Genomic DNA, 22,276 nt, shown 5'->3' on the forward strand with positions numbered 1-22,276 from the left:
CAAGCGGGGACTTCTGTTTCAGCAGGCAGGGGTCCAGAGACAATGAAGGAAGAGCAGGGGAGAGTCAGATCTCTGGGTTCTGGCTGGCTAAGTGATTCAGCAGGCGATTTCAGGTACAGTGATACTCAGCAGGGTGGGTGACCAAGACCCAGAGCAGCGATTCAGCAGTTGATTTCATAGTGGAACTGGGCAACCAGAACCCAGAACAACCCTAGGAGTCCAGTTTTTATACCTTTCTGGACAAAAGTCTCAAAAGGAGAATGCAGAATTCATCAGATCAGGCAACTATCCTTCCTTAATTTCCATACCTACGATGAGTCGTATGGTCAGGGTGATGGACTTTTATTTTGTGACGACAGGTGGTGGCATTCACCTTTTAGCTAGCTTGATAAGGTTTGAACCATGGGCTCCTCTCTATAGGGCCAAACATTTACAATTACTTTTGGGATTGCTTTGATTGGATTGCCAAAAGTCTTGTCCTGTGCATATGGCTGTCATCATCCTCTTGGTTGAGATGACAGACTTAACTTTTTCAGCTGCTTTTTCCATGAAGTCTCAAGCAGCATCTTCTTGCAAAATGAACTAAACTGAAGCCATTTTAAAAATCATATAGGCCATGTTGGGGTAGAGTGTCTTTCAGGTTTATAGGCTCGTTGGCCAGCCTGCCAACAGGGATCTCTCCCGTAAGAACAGATTGTTGCATTTTGTGGCATGAAAGCCCCAATTTTCCATTCAGAACTGCTTTGATCCCAGTATGTTCTCATGGGCTCCTTTTGGGAGGAAGGGCGGGATCTAAATGTAATAAATGTTTCAGGATCCCTGTGAGGACAAACGCCACAAGGACATTTGGTCCAAAGAGAAGACTTGTGACCGGTTCCCCAAGCTGCTAATCATCGGTCCTCAGAAGACAGGTAAGCTCTAGCCCAGGGATGGTGAAGAGTTGCATCTGCCGACTTCTGCCACACAATAGCCAGAATGCATCTTTGGTGTAAAAATGCATTGTAAGCAGTCCGGTTTTGCTCAGGGCTATCCCTTGACAGGGAATGACGGTAGCTTAGTGGCAGAGCATCTGTTTTACATGCAGAAGGTCCCAAATTCAATCCTCTCGTGTAGAAGTGGGAAGAAGAACTGGGAGAGGCCCTGTCTGAAACTGTGTAGAGCTGCTGCTAGCCAGTGTAGACAATGCTGAGCTAGATGAGCCAGTGACTTGACTCAGTAAAAGGCAGCTTTTTATGTTTCTAACATTATATTGGCCTCTTTCCTGTGTAAGGCTAAGCTGCGGTTTATTAAACTATGGTTTATTAAGGCATGGTTTATTTGATCACCTGAACCCAGTCTGGTGGCATAACTATTTATTTTATTATTTGATATTTTATTATTTGATTTATATCCCACTCTTCCTTCTAGTAGGAGCCCAGGGCGGCATTAACTATGATTTATTAACCATTACCGAGCCACATTCATAAGCCATTTTTTTCTTGGTTTATAAAATTTGGTTTAGACAAACCATGGTTTACCATTGCATACGAAACTGGCCATTGTCTCATTTTCATCTGTTCTCTGGTGTGAGATGCAGGATTTGTGTACTGAGAGATCAGGACACAGAAAGGATTTAAGAACACCTGGCAAACTCGCAGCACCCATCTTGAACAATATATATATTAAACCTGCTAGTACTTTGCGATCCAAAGGACTTTGAGATCCAAGAAGGATAGAGAACTAACATCTGACAGATGCTTGGCAAGAACAGGTTTTCAGCTCTGTTTTTCCCCTTTCTGTGTAAAGGTACCACAGCCCTCTATCTGTTCCTGGGGATGCACCCTGACCTGAGTAGTAATTACCCAAGCTCGGAGACCTTTGAGGAGATTCAGTTCTTCAATGGACATAATTACCACAAGGGCATTGACTGGTAGGCTTCAGTTTCTATCAGCCACATTGCTGGGAGGGCGAGGAGCTGCACGTTGGGCTTATAGCATGGACCATAATGTCAGTGAGATGGAATCAGAAGCGTTTGGGGGAAGGACAGTAGCTCAATGGCAGAGCATCTGCTTCAGGCAGGCCTTTGGGGTAGGCTAGATTTTACCGTTATCGCTTTTAGATTTTAATGTTATTGTATTGGTGTGTCATTTTGTGTTATTTTGTTCATTTTGTACGTCGCCCAGAGTGGCTGGATGGCCAGCCAGATGGGCGACTAAGAAATCCAATAAATTAAATTAATTAAATTTGCATGCAGAAGGTCCCAGGTTCAATCCCTGGCGTCTCCAGAAAGGGCTGGGAAAAGACCCCTATCTGAAATCCTGGAGAGCTGCTGCCATTCAGCGTAGACAATACTGAACTAGATGGACCAATGGTCTGACTCTGTGTAAGGCAGCTTCCTATGTTCACATTTGCAGTCTATTTAGCTTGAAGGTCTCTGAAAGTTCAACAGATGTCTAGCAAGCAACAAAGAAGCGGGCGTTTTTTAAAATTACTTTATGGCAGCAATAATACAAAAGATCTTAAGGCTCCTTAACACGGCTTTGTTTGCAGAACATCCCAATGAGCATGAAATGCAGAACTGATTATGCATGTTTTATGTACTCTCCACACTTAGAGCCAGCTTCTGTGAGTTCTGCCCTGTAAGCATATTTTGTTTTACTGTGAGAAAATACAAAAGAGAAGTATATTGTGTCTCCTATATATATTACACCTCACGGCACACAAAAAACTCTTCTTCCTTACTATCTGTTGCATTACTAGGATGGTAGTCAACAATAGGTTCTGCCCCTCATCCTGCCCGCTTCCCACAATAATTGGTGCTTAAAGGGGCAGTTGATTGTTAGTCTTCTCTATAAACATAATAAATCTCAGTCTGATAATCCTTTGATCTAGAAGAGTACTGTTTTAGTTGTACAATAACAGTACAACTAAATAAGGCAGTAACGAGGCAGATGTTTTAAAATGCATCATCCTCCCCCATGTGTGTTACTTTGGCTTGATGGGTTTGGTTTTGGTCTGGGATATTTCTGAAAACAGGAACCCTTTGGGTATGTCAGAGTCCTTGCTCTATTTTAAAACCCACAAATGATGACTATCTATAGAACAGTAGGCATCAGGGAAGGAGCTCAAACCATTCTTGTATTGCCTTCACCCAATACCTTCTCTCTCTCCCTTTGTACCACTGACATTTCTTAAGGTATATGGAATTTTTCCCCATCCCGTCCAACACCACTTCTGACTTCTATTTTGAGAAGAGTGCCAATTACTTTGACTCGGAAGTAGCACCCAGGCGGGCAGCTGCATTACTTTCCAAAGCTAAAATAATCACCATCCTCATTAACCCAGCAGACCGGGCCTACTCATGGTACCAGGTAAGTAGCTCTGGCGTTTGTTTGGTTTTTTTGTCCTAAATTGTTGCATTTTCTCAGGGTATTGCATAGTAGGGCTAGGATTACTTTCTACATACTTTCCAATGCATAGGCAAAAAGACACACACACCTGCTATATCCCTATTCCCAACAGAAGTTGGTTTTGTTTTGTGTTGTGTTGCTCTGTCTTTGATGCACTGTATAAAAACTGTGGGCATTAGATTTTTTGAAAATGGAATCTATATAAACAGAGACTGCCCTGCATATAGTTTTCTGTGATTACACTCTACTGTTGTGTTGCCATATTCAAAACTGTATTTCAAAACTGCTGCATAAATTTACCAGTGGAATTTTTTTATTGAATATTCTGATGGATGCAAGTATCTTATTTGCTGTTGGTTTGTACCTTTTTGAGAGGTGGGTGGCTATCGTGACTGAAATTTATATTTCGGGATGCTTCATATGGTAGGTAGGATGGTTCTAGACTGTCTCTGTTTTTGGGTGGCAAATTGAAGTGGAGTAATTTAAAAGTGATTTGGAGCTCTTGTGCGACAAACCCACTTCCTCCTCCCCTCATTCAAAGTTTTTGCTATAAGGAAAGTGATTGGGAAGTGTGGAATAGCACTTGCTTGGTGTAACATTGTCTAATCTCCCCGCAAATAAATCAGGATGAATTCTCAAAAAACAGATTGTCTGAAAGACAGTGTAGACTTTGCAGATGCTGCCCCCAATAACTCTAAAACAAAAAAGATTAGTGCTTCTTATTTCAGACACAAATTAAGAAGCTATGGTAACTGCACCCGGTACTCGGATTTCCTTGTATTCTTCATGTACTGCAGCCTACAGGCAACCTTGGATCAAGGATATGATTTGTAATCACTGGAATTTGTGCAAATAAAAATAATATATTACAAGAACTCTTATCTGTTAAGGATACCCCTTGCAAGAAGAGTGCATGATGTCTTGTCTTACCCTAGCACTTCTTACTCTTCTGCTTATGCGGACTCTTGAGTGTGACTGGACTGTTAAATGATTTCTTATTTGAAGGGAGATAGTTACACTACAGCATCTGTGTGTTTTTTCTTTTGGTAATACACTCTCCAATGCTGTCTCTTTCTAAACAGCATCAGCGAGCACATGATGATCCAATTGCCCTGAAGTACACCTTTCATGAGGTGATCACAGCTGGGCTTGAGGCCTCTCAGAAGCTTCGGACATTACAGAACCGTTGCCTAGTACCCGGCTGGTATGCTACCCACATCGAACGCTGGTTGAATAATTTCCATGCCAACCAGGTAGGAAGTATTATATAAAGCTCTGTGTTATCAAAGTTGGCAACTGTGATTACAGTAACATGGCTCTCAGGGCACAATCATGGGAAGATGGAGTGTTGCAGAAGCCACTTCTGCATAGGCTAAATTCCTTACTGTCCTGGTAAAAGTCTGTAAGAAGGAACTAGGAGAACTGAAATACGTAGCTCCATACCATACCAAAATTGCTAGCCTCCAAAGATCAGCTGACAATGGGGGAACAGAAAGAGTTTATCAGATGACTGCCACCACCCTAGTACTCTGTTATGTTAAAAGAGCAAAAAATGCAACCATGCAGAAGCACTTTCTGTGCTGATCTGGCCTGCTATATTTAAAGGGAAACCTAATAAAAATATAAGAGTGTATGAAGGCAATTCTGATAGCATACCCCCAAATCCAAATCTATGCATTTTCTTGGACAATAAAAATAAATCCATTTAATAAAAAAGTGTTGAGTTCTTCCAAAAATCCTGCTGCAGATGACAAAAGGAGAAGATCTCTCTGGCTTGGTATATCAAACACTTCGAAGAAGGCAGTGGCTGTTAGTTACGATTTTGTACACTGATGTAGTAATTTTGTAGTCATTAAATAGTAATCATGTAGTTATGTTGAAGAAAAAAACAAAGAAATGAGCCGCAAAGATGCTTACATGGAAAAGCCTACACTGTGGTCTGTATTGAAAGTTCTTTTCCATAGATACAGGTTGTTCTGATGTGCATAAGCGTCTTGTTTTGGGCTGGCTAAATTGAGGTAACTGGCTCACGCTCTATGGAAGATGAGGCCTAGGTCTTCAAATCAACCTAGTTCTATTAGAACATAAGGAGCGTGTGCTAGATCAGGCCAGAGGCCCATCTAGTCCAGCATCCTGTTCTCACAGTGGCTAACTAGTTGCCTACGGGAAGCCCACAAACAGGACCTGAGCACAACAGCACTCTCCTCTCCTGCAGGTTCCAGAACCTGGAATTCAGTTGCATACTGCCTCAGACCATGGAACATCAGCATACTTTATACTACATTTATAACTATATTACATTTATATTACCTTGTTAGATCATTTTGGCATTCAACAACCATGGTTAAGCAAAAATGCAGTAACTTTTAATGTTTGTGTGTTGCATACTTCTTATTATGGGTGTATTTGGCACTAGTCCTACTCAGAGTAGACTCATTGAAGTTAATGAACATGACTAAGGCTGCAATCCAATATACACATAGCTGGGAGTAAGTCCCATTGAACCCAGTGGAGGTTACTTCTGAGTAGACATGTATTGCAGCCCAACTTAGGTTTATTAATTTTATTGGGTGTACTCGTGAGTAGGGCATAGCTGAATACAACCCCCCCTTTTTTTGCACTACTTGCTGGCCCTGCTCCATTGGGAAGGGATAGAATAGAAATTGTAATTAGATTCATGTATTGCTTCCAGTCTGTTCCAGTGAAGAGAGGTGAAGCTGGATCATTAATTGTTTCTGCTTTGCTCCTCTTACCATAGCTTGGGAGACAAACCACCTCTGGTTGCCCTGAGGCTCTGTACTTGTGACTGGATTTGATTGTACTGTGAAGCAGAGTTGAACCTAAGGAGCCAGATTTATATGGGTCCTTTTTTTTCTTTCATTCATTTTGTCAATCTGTTCGTTCAGATTCTTGTTCTGGATGGCAAGCTGCTACGCACAGAGCCAGCTAAAGTGATGGAAACAGTCCAGAAATTTCTTGGAGTGACAAACATCATTGATTACCACAAAACTCTAGCGTGAGTCCTTCTCATCTGTTCCCCTTGAGCCAGTTTAGGCCCTTAATACTCGTGTGTGTGTGTGTGTGTGTGTGTGCGTGTGTGTGCCATTCCTACTTATTAGGCTCCATCACATTGCATAGACTTTATTTCTGGCTATCGAGGAGTCGCCTTGAGAAGCTGCCTTAGGAGAACTGGATTGTTGACCTCATTCCCTTGTACAGATATATATATATATATTGAGAGAGAGAGAGAGAGAGTGCTCTGGAGTTTTGCAAGCCTGCCTTTCCAGATAATATAATGGCCTACTATGGATAGGAGAGAAATAAGTTCATTCTACCCTAGTTACAATAAGAATAAGGCTAGTATTCTTCAGGACTTTCATTAATGCAGTGATCCTGAACAAATGCAGACAGGACATTGAGAAGGTGCAGCAACATCCACAACAAAGTCCCAGGCAGTTCTCCAATAGATGTCTGAAGTCCAGTATTTATTATTATTTATTTATTTAATAAAATGTATATACCACTTGAATCTAAAGACCTCTAAGCAGCTTACAAAGAACATGAAAATAATAAATAAAACTGTTAAAAACAAGTAATTAAAACCATATTTAAAACAATTTAAATCAGCTAAAAATAATAATAAAACAGATCAACATCTACAGTACATGTCTGGATAGTCTTGCCTAAATAAAGAAGTTTTAAGCAAGTGCCGAAAGCAACAGCTGCTGCGGATGATTTAGAGCGGAGAAGCAGCAGATGAGGAAGTGGTTGATCATTCCTTCTATCAGTTCTCCTTTCCTCATCCCCTTCTCAAGTGGCTTTTTTCCAAGAAAAAGGGAAATTAACATTGAGCTACTTGAAGTGTGTGGCTTTGCTCTTGGCATCCATTGAACTTTTCTTATTTGTGTTTAGAGGGATGAACATGGCTTTTGACTACAGCACTGCATATGCATAGTTAATGGTTGACAACTATCCTTAAGAGTATTTGCAGTCATAAAAAGTTTGGCCATCTGTAAATTATCCATACCTTTTTTTTTTTTACAAACACCAATTAATTTTGTATTGCCCAATATATAGCACTTTTAGCTGGTTTTGAAAGAAAAATAAGCAAAACATAAAATGCTTTACAAAAAGTTTGTAAAATAAAAGGCATGAATTAAGAGTTTGTGTATCTTTTTTAAAATAAAAGCTGATCCTGTTGTGTGTCTCAGTTTAGGGGATGACGCGTGGGAAGCTGCTAAATTAAGAACAAGAAACAATTTAAGAACAGCCACAGTTCCTGCACCCCATGCTTTTAAAAAATAAATAAATCCTTGATATTATGAAATAAGTAGATAATTCAGAAAGGCAAATAGTAGTGTATAGAAACGTCCCTCTCTTGACTATTGCTATTGTGGCTTTCTTGGAGGTTTTCTGAAGTCTTTATACTATATACAGAAATACTACTTTGCCAAAAGTGATAATGGGATAATTTCACATAATTGGTGTCTGGAAAAATGGGACTCATTTTGGTCCTGAAAAATATTGCTTCCATATGTTAAAAATATGTGATAACTACCTTGGTGCACTTGTAAAAATGGTTAAATTGTTCCAACTTGCAAAGCAAAAAGATGGTGGCAGTGTGGGGAACATTGTTCCATCTTTGTGATTTGTCCATTGTAGGTTTGATCCCAAAAAAGGATTCTGGTGCCAACTGCTGGAAGGAGGGAAAACCAAGTGCTTGGGGAAAAGTAAAGGAAGGAGATATCCGGAGATGGATTTAGATGTAAGTCCTTGGAGTCACAAGAACTCTCGTGGCCTTTTGGAGATGCTGCCACACTGTGCAGCTGCTGAATTTGCTGATCTACAGAGCCCATAGACACCATCCACACTTGCCACTAGCAGTGTGAAAGACACTTCCCCACGGTGAACACCCATGCCACTATAGTAAGCGTCTGAATATGGGAAATGTGGGCAAGGCCAGGCAGGTGGTCTTTTCCGACCTGATCATTGCTCATTAAAGGGAGACAGATATGCTCATGAACTTCCCAAATACACAAATAACTTCTAAGATGGAAGGGTTGGAAAATACCTATGTGAGAGGTCTGTGCCCAGCTGGCTCCCATATCCAGAGGCTTTATTGGGGAGGTGTGGGATGGGGAAGCAACTTCTATAATGCTAGCCGTAAATGTGAACAGGCCAAAAATTAGAATGCTTTTTTTGGGGGGGGGGGTGAATCAACATAAAATGTTGCCTCCCTTCTTATCTTTCAACAGCAAAGTGCTCTAGTTTGTTCAATGGGACTTAATTGTGGTTTAGGGCCGGTTCATACACACCTTTGTTTTTTTAGGCGTAACCTTAAAAATGTAAACAATTTTACAGGGAGCTGTAAAAAGATTGATGGTACCTTTTTTGAGTGTACACTTGATAGTAAGCCTAGGTTTGCCTCTCTGTGTTACCTCTGTGCACCTCTGTGCCTCAGGGTATGATCTGTAAGGACTTGAGGCAACCACTTTGCTGAAGCTGAGCAGGTCTGGGTGAGTATGGTTAGTGTCTGGATGAGTTGGGATAGGGGAGGATGCTTGCAAAGGTGAACAACCTTGCTCAGTTTCTATAAGCAGAATATGAGTAGGAAAATGCCACCCACCCTGATCCCGAGTGAGTATCCCGGTCCTGCCAGGTCTCAAAAGCTTTCCTTTGGGGGTAGCAGTCTCTGGCGGTGGCAACTTTAGCAGCGGCACTGCATTGAATGGGGTGGGGCCTGGCAGTGGTTTCCCCCTTCTTCCCCCCACTACTTTAAAAGCTCCAGAAGAGTCTTGCAATGTATTGATCCTGGGGATTGAACTACAGCTCCCAGTATCCTCAAACCATTGGCATCTTTTTACCGGGGATGCTGGGAGTTGTAGTTGAGCTCCCATGATCCCAGACAGAAGATGACACGGCAGCAATATTGTATTCTGGAGCTTTAAAAAAAAAGTGTGAAAATAGGGCTTCTACCCAAGAAGGTACTGGAGTTGAAGACAGATGCTCTGCCCTGACTCTCGTGGGACTAGCATAGATTGGCAGCAAGGAGGGGCTCTGTTGAGTGACCAGATCAAACACTGGAATCCTATCCATGTTCAAGGGTTTCTATGTTTGATTGGGGCTGCTTGAGCAGGCCGAGAGAGTGAGTGAGTGAGTGAGAGTGAGTGAGGGAGAGGGAGAGGGAGGGGGAGAGGGTGTGCGTGAGGGAGGGGGAGAGGGTGTGCGTGAGGGAGGGGGAGGGCGAGCATGCGGGAGAGAGCACGCGCGTGCAATCTGTTCCTTGGTCATCCCTGTCTCAGCTTCCACCACTAGTGTAGCATGTTCATTGCTTGTTCCCATTCTAACAGTGGCATTATTCTTTCCTTTTTCTCCTCTTGCAGTCAAGAGCGTTCCTGAGGGACTATTACAGGGACCACAACATAGAGCTATCCAAGCTACTGTACAAAATGGGCCAGACGCTGCCGATGTGGCTGAGGGAGGAACTGCAGAACACTAGATAGCCACTTCTTATCTCCTGTATTGAGCAATAGTAGAATGAGTCCATGGGGACGATCTCAGATCTGAACGCCCAGCCAAAGTGATGTGATACAGTGTGGGATACGTAACCAAGGAAGAAGCACTTTGAGCAATATCCATTCAAGATCTTCTGGGGGAAAATGGGGGTGGGGGAGAGAGAGAGAGAGAGAGAGGCCCATTCAGTCTGAATGCTGTAGCTTGGAAGAAGTCAACCATCCGAGACCGATTGGAGTTGAAGACTAGCTACGCACCTTGGCCAAGCCAGCACTATACAGGCCTCTTCCATTTTCCCCAGGAGCCATGCTTGACTGCTAGTGTTGAGGTTGCCTCCTCGTCTGTAAGGCCACTTCTGGGTGAGAGCAGATCTTTTGTGAATCCTCTGTTCTCCACACTTCATTCCCAACGTCTGAAATAGTATTACAGCAAGCCAAGTCCTTCTCATCAGGCGGTGGAAAAGGAGGAAACGAAGGACTCACTGGGGCTTGGTTAGTGATAGCTCCTGCACTCTGTGAGTTTGGAGAAGGACTGTGAGGGTAGCATGACCCTGGAGCTGGATGGGGGCCCTGCTGCAAGCATGGACCTACTTATGCAATTTGGGCTGATGCCCAGAGTGAACTGGGATGGTGTCACACAGTAGAGTTCGTAGCTAAAAGATATACACATACACACACAAGGTAACTTTAATATGGTGCTGGCAATATTTAGATTATCCCAGATGGATACTCTCCCCCCCCCCCATCCTCCTATTTGGGGATATATTGGGAAGGGGTTGGGAGGGAGAGGTAATGATTGGGGGGGGACCACATACTTATCTGACCAAGTACTCAGCAAGCGAAATTGCTCGAGAGGGTTATCTGAACATGTCTTCATGTTCCCATCTGCAGTCACGACACTTCTTATGTGAGTGGTGGCTCCTGTGGTCAAAGACTGATGCCGTTCAGTATCCTAGCTGCTTTTCGCACATATGGCCTGCCAGCTCAGAAGAGCTCTCTAGTTGTGACGGCCCTGGACTGGTGGCTGCCAAAACTGAGAACTTAAGAACATTGAACCACCTGAGCACTAAGATAAAACAGTGTTTTAGTAACTTTTCTTTTTCAGGCTTTTTGGGATGCCAGACCTTTGCATCCCAGATTAGATTGTCTTATTTCGTCCCTTTTTGTTGCTGCAGAGAAAGGTGATATGGTTATGGATTTGGCTGAACTGCCTGATGTCCATATTTTAGGAGGATTTTAAAGGATGAATCTGTTGCTGCCCTAGTTCAGTGGTCAGGTATGATGGGAACTTGTAGTCCAACAAACATCTTGAGGGTACCAGGTTGGGGAAGGTTCCTCTGGAGGGTGAAAACTTCATGGATCATTATATATAGTTTCCTTTTTCTCAGTTTGCCACTTAATAGGAGTAAGCTCCTCAGTCTGCACACAGCCCACTTGAGGACTCCCAGTCACGCAGACCGATTCTTCCTCTGATACTGTGCCTGAGCCCCATCTAGTGGATGAGTCAAGAAATTGCTGGTGACCTTTCATCTTGTTCAGCGTCTTTAAACTGTCACCCATACTGAAAATGCAGTCGCTCTAGAAGAAAATTGAATTGAAGATGGTGATAGTGGATGGTTGCTCATGATGAGATAATGCTACTGCCTCTTCTTCTTGATTGAATATTTTTTCATGTGGCCTTCAGTACCAAGCTCCTTTCAGTAATTGATGTAAAACAGGCTGGCAGTGAAGAAACCCTTTCTTCCCAGGCACTTAGCCCAAGTGCACCTTTCCACTTTTGAATAGGAGCAGCAGTAGCGGTCAATACGAAGGCAGTGCTTCATGTTTTGCTTATTGTAAAAGCAGTCCCCTTGGATCTGCCTGCTCCCTTTGCTTTGTGCTCAAGAAAGCTCCCTCGTCTTTGAAGCCATGTGCTAGCATATGTGCTGGGCTCCTTTGGGAGGAAGGGCAGCATATAAATGTAATACATAGTAATGAGAAGCAAGAGAGGATTTTCTTCTCGTAGCAGTGTGGGCTGTGCCACATGAAGGTTATGGCCTTGGCCAGGCCATTACATAAGGAACTATGGAGCTGAACAAGACATACCTGTGTTCTAAATACTGGTCTGCCCCAATTCGCATAGAGATAGGGAGGGAATGAGAAGGTTGTTTTTCATCAGCAAAAGAGGGTGCATGGGTAAGGAGTGCAGAACTCTGTCCGCCTTTCCTGCTTGCCTCTCTGCAGCTGGCCCTTCCAGGTCTTCTCATCTGTTCTCCGGTATCAGCAGTCTGCTCACCTGGGAGAAAAGCCTTTGGAGAGAGGGGATGAAGGGATGTGAACAGGGCCTGGGGAAGGGCTCTGTGTTCTTTAATATATATCCTCTTTCCTACACCTTTTCTCCATGATTAGGACAGACCCATGCTTAAGTAGCGTATGCCACAACTATGTCTACTTTGGCCTGGAGTTATCTGCATATGGCTTGTGTTGAAGTGTTGCGAAACCAGAAATTTTCCAAGACGGTAATTTCATCTGTCTGTTGATTTCATAGTTTAAAAAGTTAATCGTTACATGTTAGATCTAGCTATGGGAGTTAATATTTGGACAAGTAGCTTATATCAGCATTTATTTCTTTGGCCACGCTGCTGCTAGCAGTCTTCAAGATGGAAGCCGGAAGCCACCTTCCCTGCTCAATTTAATTTAGTGTTCTGTGAGCACTACCTCTAAGAAGCCATTATCTTAGGAGTGCCATCAAGTTGGGAAAGTAAGCCTGTTAGGTGAAAGGTAGCTTTTACCAAATGAGTAAAGTCATCTGCATTTGGATGACTGCTGTTGATGTAATTCAGGGCCCTAACAAGCAGCAATTTGGGGCTGGTGGTAGAGTGAATGAAAGTGGCAGACCTAGACATTCACGTCTAGCTTTTCACAGTGTTTGCTGCCTAAGGCACAGTACCAGAGATTGCTATCCCTGACAAATTAATTGCTACTCAGATTAAAAAAGGACAAATCTCTAAAGCAGCAGAAGCAAGGAAGACTTGACTGCTAAAAAGTGATGTTGAAGAGGGCTCTAGAACAGGGCTGGGTTTGTTGAGATCTGCTTTGTTGTTTTTTTACAAGATCTGCCAAGTGTTTGCAGAGTGGTTCAGAGGGACCAATGTAGCTTTAGAATTTAGAGAAGGTCAGAGGGTGCCTCTGAGTACATGCTTGGTCCAGGAATTTGTTTTCATTACCAGGAATTTGTTTTCATTACAAAAACCAACTTCCAGGCTTTCTTCGTTTCAGCAAACTCAGAGAGAGATACAGTTGTCGCTATTGCTATGTTAGAAGTCAAAAACCCTCACTGATCTTCTGCAAGTCGCTCAGAGATCTGCCCTTGAATCCTGATCTATCATTTCTCTTCCCATACTCTAGGAGACTTTCTCTAGGAAAACATAACATCCTGGGCCTTTGTTTCCTCATAGTTTCCACATAGTGTAATGAATGTGGATAGTATGAAACAGAGTTTAAAATTCTGTTCAATAAGTTGACCAGTTTAAGGCAAGAAATGGTTTTAGTGTAATAGCTTCTGCACAATCGTATCTTTACCTTTCATAGATGGAATATCCTTTACAACTTAAGAGCCAAAAGTCTCTGAAGCCTCCACTCCCATTCCTGTCTGACCCCCGCCCCCCCGTTTTCCTCTTTCCAATGTCCATAAGGGTCAAGCCACCAGTTTAGATGTTAAATAACATGGAAATCATGGCCTCATTTACCTGTATGAAGGATGCATATGGTGGCTCAGTAGATTCTTCAGGAAATTGCTTTAACGGAGGGCATGGTAGCTGGAGCCCAAAAGCTGGTTCTCAGTATGAATTTTGTGATTATCATTATGCACCAATGCCTGTATCTTTTTAAAAAAACAACAGCAAAATGGTGCAAACTTTTTTTATAAACACATTTTGAGTTTAGCTCCTGAAAGTAGCCATCTCTATTGTGTTAGATTCAGGCATCACATTGCCAAAGCAACAAATGCAAAAAGATCAAGCCTTACACATGCTCATTGTTTGAAAGTATTAATTTGTACAGCCCCCAAATGCTGGTGTGGTTTAGCCTGCACAGCTTGAGGAGAAATCTGCCTTTCCAGTTGGTCAGCAACAGTCATAAGGCAACGCTTACAAGGCTGAGCAAACATCAGGCATCTTGTCAATATCTGGGTTTTAAGAAGGACATTTTTTTTTGGTTGGTTAGTTTTGTTTGTTCTTTATAAAAGGATGAGCCCTCTGAGGATTCCTGTTTTTATGTTTGCATGAGATTCTGTATGGCTTCCCATGGGAAGGGGGTATTTTCTTGGTGGGAGGGAGGAAAGGGGAGGGAATACATTTGAGTCTTTCTCCCTTATTTTTAATCTGTACTTGAACTCATTTTGGGTTCAGAAAACTGTGTCACTAATGTAAGGTCCTGTTGAACTAACTGCTAATAAAATGGGGTTGTCTGTTTTTAGATTGTTTTGTGTGGCGTCTCTTTGTGCATGTTCTTTCTTTGCCCCCCTTTTTTTGAGATTGAATTTGAAATGGAAAACAGAAACTTGACTTTGATTTGTAAAGGGTCAGCAATCCAGTTCACCCTCACAGAGCATTCTAGGACTCCCAGCTTCTGCAAGTAACCTCCTGCGTTTTTGAACAAAGACTTGGGCACGTCAAGCCTAATGGCACTGTGAACTTCATAACGCATTGCAAAAGATCTCTGATCGGATGGTGGATATATACCCTGTCCTGGATGGGGTTACACTCCCCCTAAAGGAACAGGTGCGTAGTCTGGGAGTCATCTTAGACTCTTCCCTCACACTTGAGGCTCATGTAGCCTCGGTGGCCCGGAATGCGTTCTACCAACTTCGGTTGGTAGCCCAACTACGTCCCTATCTGAGTAAGGAGGACCTCTCATCAGTGGTACATGCTATGGTAACCTCGCGTCTGGACTACTGCAATGCGCTTTACATAGGGCTACCTTTGAAGACGATTCGGAAGCTACAGCTAGTGCAAAATGCGGCAGCCAGACTGCTAACAAGAACTAAGCGGTCTGAGCATATAACACCTGTGCTAGCCCGTTTGCACTGGCTTCCAATATGCTTCTGGGCCAGATTCAAAGTGTTGGTACTTACCTATAAAGCCTTATACGGCGCGGGACCACGATATCTGTCGGAACGCCTCTCCCGATATGAACCGGCCCGTACACTACGGTCTACTACGAAGGCCCTCCTCCGGGTTCCGACTCATAGGGAAGCCCGGAAAGTGGTGACAAGATCTAGGGCCTTCTCAGTGGTGGCCCCCGAACTATGGAATGGTCTCCCCGAGGAGGTGCGCCTGGCGCCGACACTATCATCTTTTCGGCGCCAGGTTAAAACCTTTCTCTTCTCTGAGGCATTTTAATTCCTGTTAATTGTAAATTATTATATTTTGATTTTAGACTGTACAGTTTTGTGTACAGTTTTGTGTTATTTTTATTGTATTTTTAATGTTCACCGCCCAGAGAGCTGTTGCTAGTCGGGCGGTATATAAGCTTAATTAATTAAATAAATAAATAAATAAAAGAGACAGGCTCTAGTGCAGCGTTTGCCAACCAGTGGGCCACCAGATGTTGTTGGACCACAACTCCCATCAGCCTCAGCCAGCATTGCCAATGGTCAGGAAAGATGGGAATTGTGGTCCAACAACAACTGGAGGCCCACTAGTTGGGAAAGGCTGTTCTAGTGTGTTAGTTCAGAATCGGACTGAAAGAATATAAAGTTTGCCTATTTTCTATTTATATCTGAAATGGAGTATTCATAAATCCTGCCATGGCATCAGTTAACTTTTCAGTGATGTGAAGCTCTGCAGCATACTACAAATGAAATCATCCAATTAAGCAGAGCAGCCTTCCCCAACCTGGTGCCCTCCAGAAGTTTTGGACTACAACCCCCATCATCCCTGACAATTGTCCATGCTGGCTGTGGCTGATGGAAGTTGTAGTCCAAACATCTGGAGGGATCTAGATTGGGAAAGCCTGGAGCAGAGGAACAATCCTGTTCATTTCAATGGGCCTGGTTTGTTTAGCACAATCTGATACAGACTGAACTTTCCAGTTTGGCTCAACCATTCATGTATGTACAGTATGTATGTATATTGAAAGAGAGGGAGACTGACCTTCCCAGTTCTGGGAGCTGTGGGAACTCTGATTATCATATATCCATATCTAATAAGGTAGAACTGCTAAAGCCAGTGTTGACATAAAGGCATAATCATAATCTGGCAGTTTAGTAATTACCATCCTTTTTTTTTTAGCCAAATAAACACATCACAAAGTTTTGGAATTATTTATTTTTATTTCAGCCCTGGAATCTGTACTCAGTTTTCATCTGGGAATCTGAATACTGATTAAGGCTTTCAACATGTTACCTCTAGATTATTTTGCCACATATTATGAAGGTGCATTTTAAAAAAAAGTTTTGTGGATCATTACTAGCATAGCTGAAGTTTTGTGAGCTGTTAATGCATGCATTTCCCCCAAAGGTGGCAGTATCAGCTTGGAAACTGAATGCAGATGGCAGGTAAAACAAAGTTTGTAGAATAGTTGCGCTTGCTTTAGATCACTAATATATGCTGGTTTAAACGAGGCTGCAATCCAGCCATCAGTTTGTGTGAAGTGGCTCTCTACATGTCTGCAGCAATTTCAGCTATACCCTTGCAACGCCCTGGCAATTAGCATGGTGGACATTTTCACAAGAAGGGGCCTCACTATACATACACTTTCTCACTATTGCATTTCATGCAGTTGCATTTCAACCAGCATTCAGTTGTGGAAGCATAACTTTTGTTGCATGCTTTATGTATCAGCTGCATTTAGTTCTGAGGTTATGCTGCCCACCTTGTGGGGACACCTTCATGAACGCTTCACATCATTTAAATTACTGGGTTCATGGCTGCATTTCTAAGCACCAGCCACGCTGTCTTATCAGATGTACGAAGCCATTCTTGAAACTAGGTTCCTGATAGACATGTGCATGGTTGTGAAAGGAAATAAGCTGGCAAGTAAAGACCTCCCACCCCGGATACTTGCTTGCACTACTCCTTGCATTAACAAGCCCTGCCTATGTACTTTCACATGACCCTGAAAGTGTGGCCTCCAGACTTATCCTGGACCATTTCTGCTTTGCTGACTAGCTAGCCACTAGTTAATAGCAGCAAGTTCCTAATTGCTCTGTTCCTGTACTTGCCTAACAGGCTCCCACTATCACTTCACCACCTTCGCCATAATGATTTGCTCTTCACATCACATAGCGGCAGATCACAACAATGTTGCAACTGACTGCCCACAACATGGTATTCCCTGATGATGGCATTCTCTCCTTGTTAGTAACATGGGCTACAGGATATATTCATTTTTTTATATGGCTTTTAAAAGCTGTCAAGAGGTGCAGCAAGTTTAGACGTTGACTGTTGCATAGTCATTTACCCCACCGCAGGGACGCATAGTCATCTACCCCACCGTAGGGACTCTTAACCCCTAGTTTTGTGTGTGGGCCAACAGCTGCAGGAAGCACAGTGCAAGTGGAGAATTAATGCGCATCTCTGAGGGGATTTGGCTGGCGGACGTGGTGCACAGCAGCCAAACTGTTGCACTTTTGGCAAGAATGGCTCAGACGCCTGTTGAAACCGTGTTTCATCTTCTGGGCTTTTGTAGTAAATGATTTTTGCACTGCTTTTTCATCTACAAGGTGGCTTGTGGAGTTTAACCTTCAGAAAAAGTCTGTATTGGATGATCCCCAGAGATGAAAGCCTCTATTTTTTTTTGGATCCCCCCCCCCGTAAGATATTTATATTCTAAGCTTAATGTTAAACATTTTTGGAACCATTTATCTGTACACTGTTGTTTTGCAAGTACTCTGGCAATGACAGTCTTTTCCTGTTTTTAAAAATGCCTGTTCTGCCACAGCTTATGCATAAAACAAACTTTATATTAAACAGCATCTGACAGTTAATTGAATGAAAAGGAATCGTAACTCTCACAGATTCTACCATGAAGTGATCTAGCTTTTTGCCTCACTAAAGTATGCTATTTATAATGTGCATCTGCCTTTAAATCCTGATATTTCTTCCTCCTCCTTACATATTCCTTCTTGCATTTCTAATGAAATTCTTAGGAGGGATGCCCTTCCTGTTCCCTGCAGAGGGAACAGAATGCTCCCCTCTTTAAGGACAAAAGAAGATATGTTATCAGGCCAGCTTGAGCACACACAAGCATCGTTACAGTTCTTGTCACACACAAATGTTGCATTGTTGCAGTTTCATTAACAAAACTTGGCTGAACTAGGAATATTTATACTTGATCAGTATTATCTGGAACCAGCACACAAGCACCTCCAAACGGAAAGAAATCCGGGCAAACCACTGGCAGGGTGGGGAAAACGTTTCAGCCTGAGGGCTATATTCCTTTCTGGGCCACATGCCAATGGTGGGCAGGACCGGAAGCAAAAGCAGGCAGAGCAACGAATGTGAATTTTATCTGTCCAGTATGCTTGTTTCTAAAACACACACACACAGGATCCTCCATGCAGGCAAGGAAGAGACATTATCAGAGTGCATGTGTTTGTTGCTTGATACCCGAAGGTCTCCAAGCAAGTTATAACTGTATTAAAAATAAAAATATCATACTATAAAAACGAAACAATAAACCACCAACAAACGCCCCCCTACAGCTACGGGAAGCTTTGGCAGCGAATCAATAACAGTCATCATCTCAGTCTATCAAATGCCTGGGAGAAAAGGTAAGTCTTTATCTGGTGCTGAAAAGATGACAATGAAGGCGCCAGGCGGACCTCACTGGGAAGCATAGTCCACAGATGGGGAGCCACAACTGAAAAGGCCCTCTCTCTTGTCACCACACTCCGAGCCTTCCTCAGAGGGGGGACCTAGAGAAGGGCCTCAAAAGAAGAGCTAAGGGTTCAGATAGGTTCATATTGGGAGAGGACTTCCAAAAGATAACGAGGTCCTGAACTGTAAAGGACAGCTGGTATAGCACAGTGGGGAGGAGAGCCTGGCTGGGAGGCCAGAGTCTGTGAGTTCAAAGAGCTTTATGGGTCAAAACTAGCACTTTGAATTGGACTCGGAAGCATACAAGCAGCCAGTGTAACAAGCAGGATTGGTGTTATATAATCTGTTCACCTTGAACCTGTCAACAATGGGGCAGCCACATTCTGCACTAACTGAAGCTTCCAAGCCATTTTCAAAGGCAGCCCCATGTACAGTGCATTGCAATAATCCAACCTTGAGGTTACCAGAGCATAGATTGCTTTGGCCAGGTTATCCCTGTCCAGATAGGGTCGCAGTTGGACCACCAGCCTAAGCTGATGGAAGGCACTCTGTGCCACAGAGGCCACCTGTGTCTCAAGTGACAGCAATGGATCCAAGAAAACCCCCAAACTATGAACCTGCCCCTTCAGGTCTTGTCTGCATTAAACTCAAATGTATTGGCCCTCACCCAGCCCACTATTGCAACCAAGGATGCATTCTAGCCAGGCAAAAACACTTCAGGAGAGTGTGAAGCAATGCCGGTGACAGGTGTGGCCTGGAGGAGGGGATGGGAGGTAGTCCTACGGGTCACATGGAGAGGTCTGACCCTCAGCCTGCATTTGGACACCAGGCTTGAGGGTTCCTTGCTGCTATTGCAGTGTTATGCTATACATATTTTATCCAGTAGAGCAAATGTTGAATCTGCTGCTTTTCCTTGTTGTCCATGGAAACATCTGCCACCTTGCTTCTCTGGGAGATGGCTGCTGTTCATACAGTGGGAAATAACTCAGTGTTTGCTCATTGAGCATCCAGTCCTTGAGACTTCAAGGCTTCCTATGATTACAGAAGCAGCAAGTTTTCCCCCAGAGAAAAGAACTCCACTACAGAGACATTGAAGCTTTCCTGCTCAGAGGAAGGAAGTTCTTGCTTTGTGGGCTTTCAGGATTGGTAATTACTACTTAAAAGGATGAATGCTCTCCTAATTATTGCTGCTGCAAGGGCAGGACCCCAGGGTACCATCAAGCTGCAGCGCTTCAAGGAAGAATAGCATATGCGGGTGATTGTTTCCTTTTCAAAACTATAGAATAAATATTATGCTGCCAAAGGGTGCCTTGGGCAGCGATGGATGTGAGCAGACAGATTAATCTTTTTATTAGAGAACGTTTGATTACAAATCAATGTATGGGCAGTGAAGCACCTTTCCCATTCAACTCATATATCACTCAACTGACGACACCACCCTTTCTTAATGAGGTCTTGGCTTGAGGATTGTGCTACTGCAGTGAGTGTACAATAGACACAAGTCTAGTACAGGAACTATTTTTAAATGAGAGGTAGTGAGCCTTACATTTGCTTGTAGATTAACCTACTGCTTCGGGGGAGGGGGGGGGAGGGGTTGCGCAAACCATGTAGCATGTGATGGCCACTTAATATACCGTTGGATTAGATGGTTTTACCTCAGACCATTCCTATCAGCTCTGCACTTGATTTAAAGTGTGGGGCAGGTAGAGATGCAGCTGGATTGGCTGTGTGGCCAAATTCCCTGTGGGGAATTCAACTGGGCAGCCGAACCATGTGGAAAGCTGGCTGTCGGGTGCTTGGAAAGCGCTGTGCAAGGGATTTTGACAGATGGGTAGAATGGCCCACCTGCATCTGATGCCATAATTGTGAAAACAGAAATTGGGAATAAAAAAGACTCTTACAAACTGCCTTGAATAGCATATACAGATACTTTATGAAAAAATTGAGAAACAAATTAAAAACAAACACTATGCAAATATAAATACCAACATCTCAGAAAACTAATCAGAGAAAAGTATGTGTAAAGAAATTGGTAATGAAATCTGAAAAATTGATATGAAAACAATATATAAGAGTAATAAACCTAATATATACAGTATAGTGTTGAATGATGAAACTTAAACAATAAAAACAGGTTAAAAAATATGACCAAATCCGTTTCGACACAAGGTCTTCTTCAGTGGTTAAAAAACACTGTATATATTAGGTTTATTACTCTGTCATTATTCATATTTTTATTTCAGTTTTTCAAATTTCATTACCATTTTTTTTACACATACTGTGTTTAGTTTTCTGTGATGTTGGTATTTATATTTGCACAATGTTTGTTTTTTATTTGCGTCTTTATGAAAAATTATCTGTATATATTATTCAAGGCAGTTTGTAAGAGTCTTTTTTGTTCTCTATTTCTATTTTCACATTTCTGATTTGTTGGGACTTATTTCCTTGTTTGTTTTTATCTGATGTTATATTGACATCAGATGACTGACAGGTGGGTTGTCCTGTCCACCTGTCAGTTGGCCAGCAAAATAATCTGGCCCACCAGCCCAAAAAGGTTCCCCACCCCTAATACATTCTAATACGACCTTGTAGAATTGGAATAGAGATTAGGTGAAAAATGGCATATTGCTCCTACCTGCACAAGATAAGAACTGGTGGTGACTGACCAGGAATGAAACCTTGCCGTTATCAGGAATAGCTTGATGAAGATGTTGACCCAAGGTGCAGCAGCTGTGAAAAAGGCAAACTCCATGTTAGGGATCATTAGGAAAGGAACTGAAAATAAAACTGCCAATATCATATTAGCATTATACAAATCTATGGTGCGGCTGCATTTGGAATACTGTGTATGGTTCTGGTCACCTCAGTTCAAAAAAGATGATATAGAACTGGAAAATGTTCAGAAAAGAGCAGCCAGAATAATCAAGGGGATGGAGCAAATCCCCTATGAGCGGGGCATTTGGGGCTTGTTAGTTTGGAGAAAAGGCAAGTAAGAAGGGACATGATAGAAGTGTATGAAATTATGGAGCATAGAGACTAGTTTTTCTCCCTCTCTCATAAACTCGTGGACATCCAACAAAGCTGAATGTTGGAAGATTCAGAACAGACAAAAGAAACTACTTCACAGTTAAACTATGGAATTCACTCTCACAAGAGGCAGTGTTGGCCATCAATTTGGATGGATTTAAAAGAGGCTTAGACAAATTCACGGAGGAAAAGGCTATCAATGGCTACTCTGTCTCCACATTTGGAGGTGGTATGCTTCTGAATACTGGTTGCTGGAAACCACAGGAGAGGAAAGTGCTCTTGCACTCAGGTCCTGCTTGTAGGCTTCCCATAAGCATCTGGTTGGTCACTGTGAGAACAGGATGCAGGAAGATGGGGCCATGGCCCATTCCAGCAGGCTCTATTCCATTTTCAGTAGACCCTGGAGAAACATATACAGAGCAACTTCTACATAATGTAAGTTGGATCATGTTGCCAGTGTGCTGCACAGCCTCTCATAGCAATTTCCCATGCTGACTTGAGCTTGGATTTTGCCCCCACTTGTTCTGGCAAATAAGGAACTACCATA

General features: G+C 42.8%; 1 protein-coding gene and 1 long non-coding RNA gene across 3 annotated transcripts in view; both read left to right on the forward strand.

The window, feature by feature from the left end:
* Window positions 1-14,356, forward strand: part of NDST1 (N-deacetylase and N-sulfotransferase 1) — a 43,234-nt gene extending 28,878 nt beyond the window's left edge. For both annotated transcript variants that reach the window (XM_061617376.1, XM_061617377.1), the window contains exons 8-14: window positions 815-911; window positions 1,786-1,909; window positions 3,176-3,350; window positions 4,472-4,642; window positions 6,296-6,405; window positions 8,052-8,154; window positions 9,773-14,356. In XM_061617376.1, coding sequence (XP_061473360.1) covers window positions 815-911; window positions 1,786-1,909; window positions 3,176-3,350; window positions 4,472-4,642; window positions 6,296-6,405; window positions 8,052-8,154; window positions 9,773-9,892 — 900 coding nt within the window. In that variant the 3' untranslated portion in view covers window positions 9,893-14,356. The remainder of the gene's footprint in view (window positions 1-814; window positions 912-1,785; window positions 1,910-3,175; window positions 3,351-4,471; window positions 4,643-6,295; window positions 6,406-8,051; window positions 8,155-9,772) is intronic.
* Window positions 14,357-18,464: 4,108 nt separating this feature from the next.
* The window catches only part of LOC133382257 (uncharacterized), a 35,036-nt gene continuing 31,224 nt past the window's right edge, over window positions 18,465-22,276 (forward strand). The window contains exon 1 of the long non-coding RNA XR_009761875.1: window positions 18,465-18,656. This is a non-coding gene — a long non-coding RNA (uncharacterized LOC133382257). The remainder of the gene's footprint in view (window positions 18,657-22,276) is intronic.

This window comes from Rhineura floridana, chromosome 3 (genome assembly GCF_030035675.1).
Source record: "Rhineura floridana isolate rRhiFlo1 chromosome 3, rRhiFlo1.hap2, whole genome shotgun sequence".
Taxonomy (NCBI): Eukaryota; Metazoa; Chordata; class Lepidosauria; order Squamata; family Rhineuridae; genus Rhineura; species Rhineura floridana.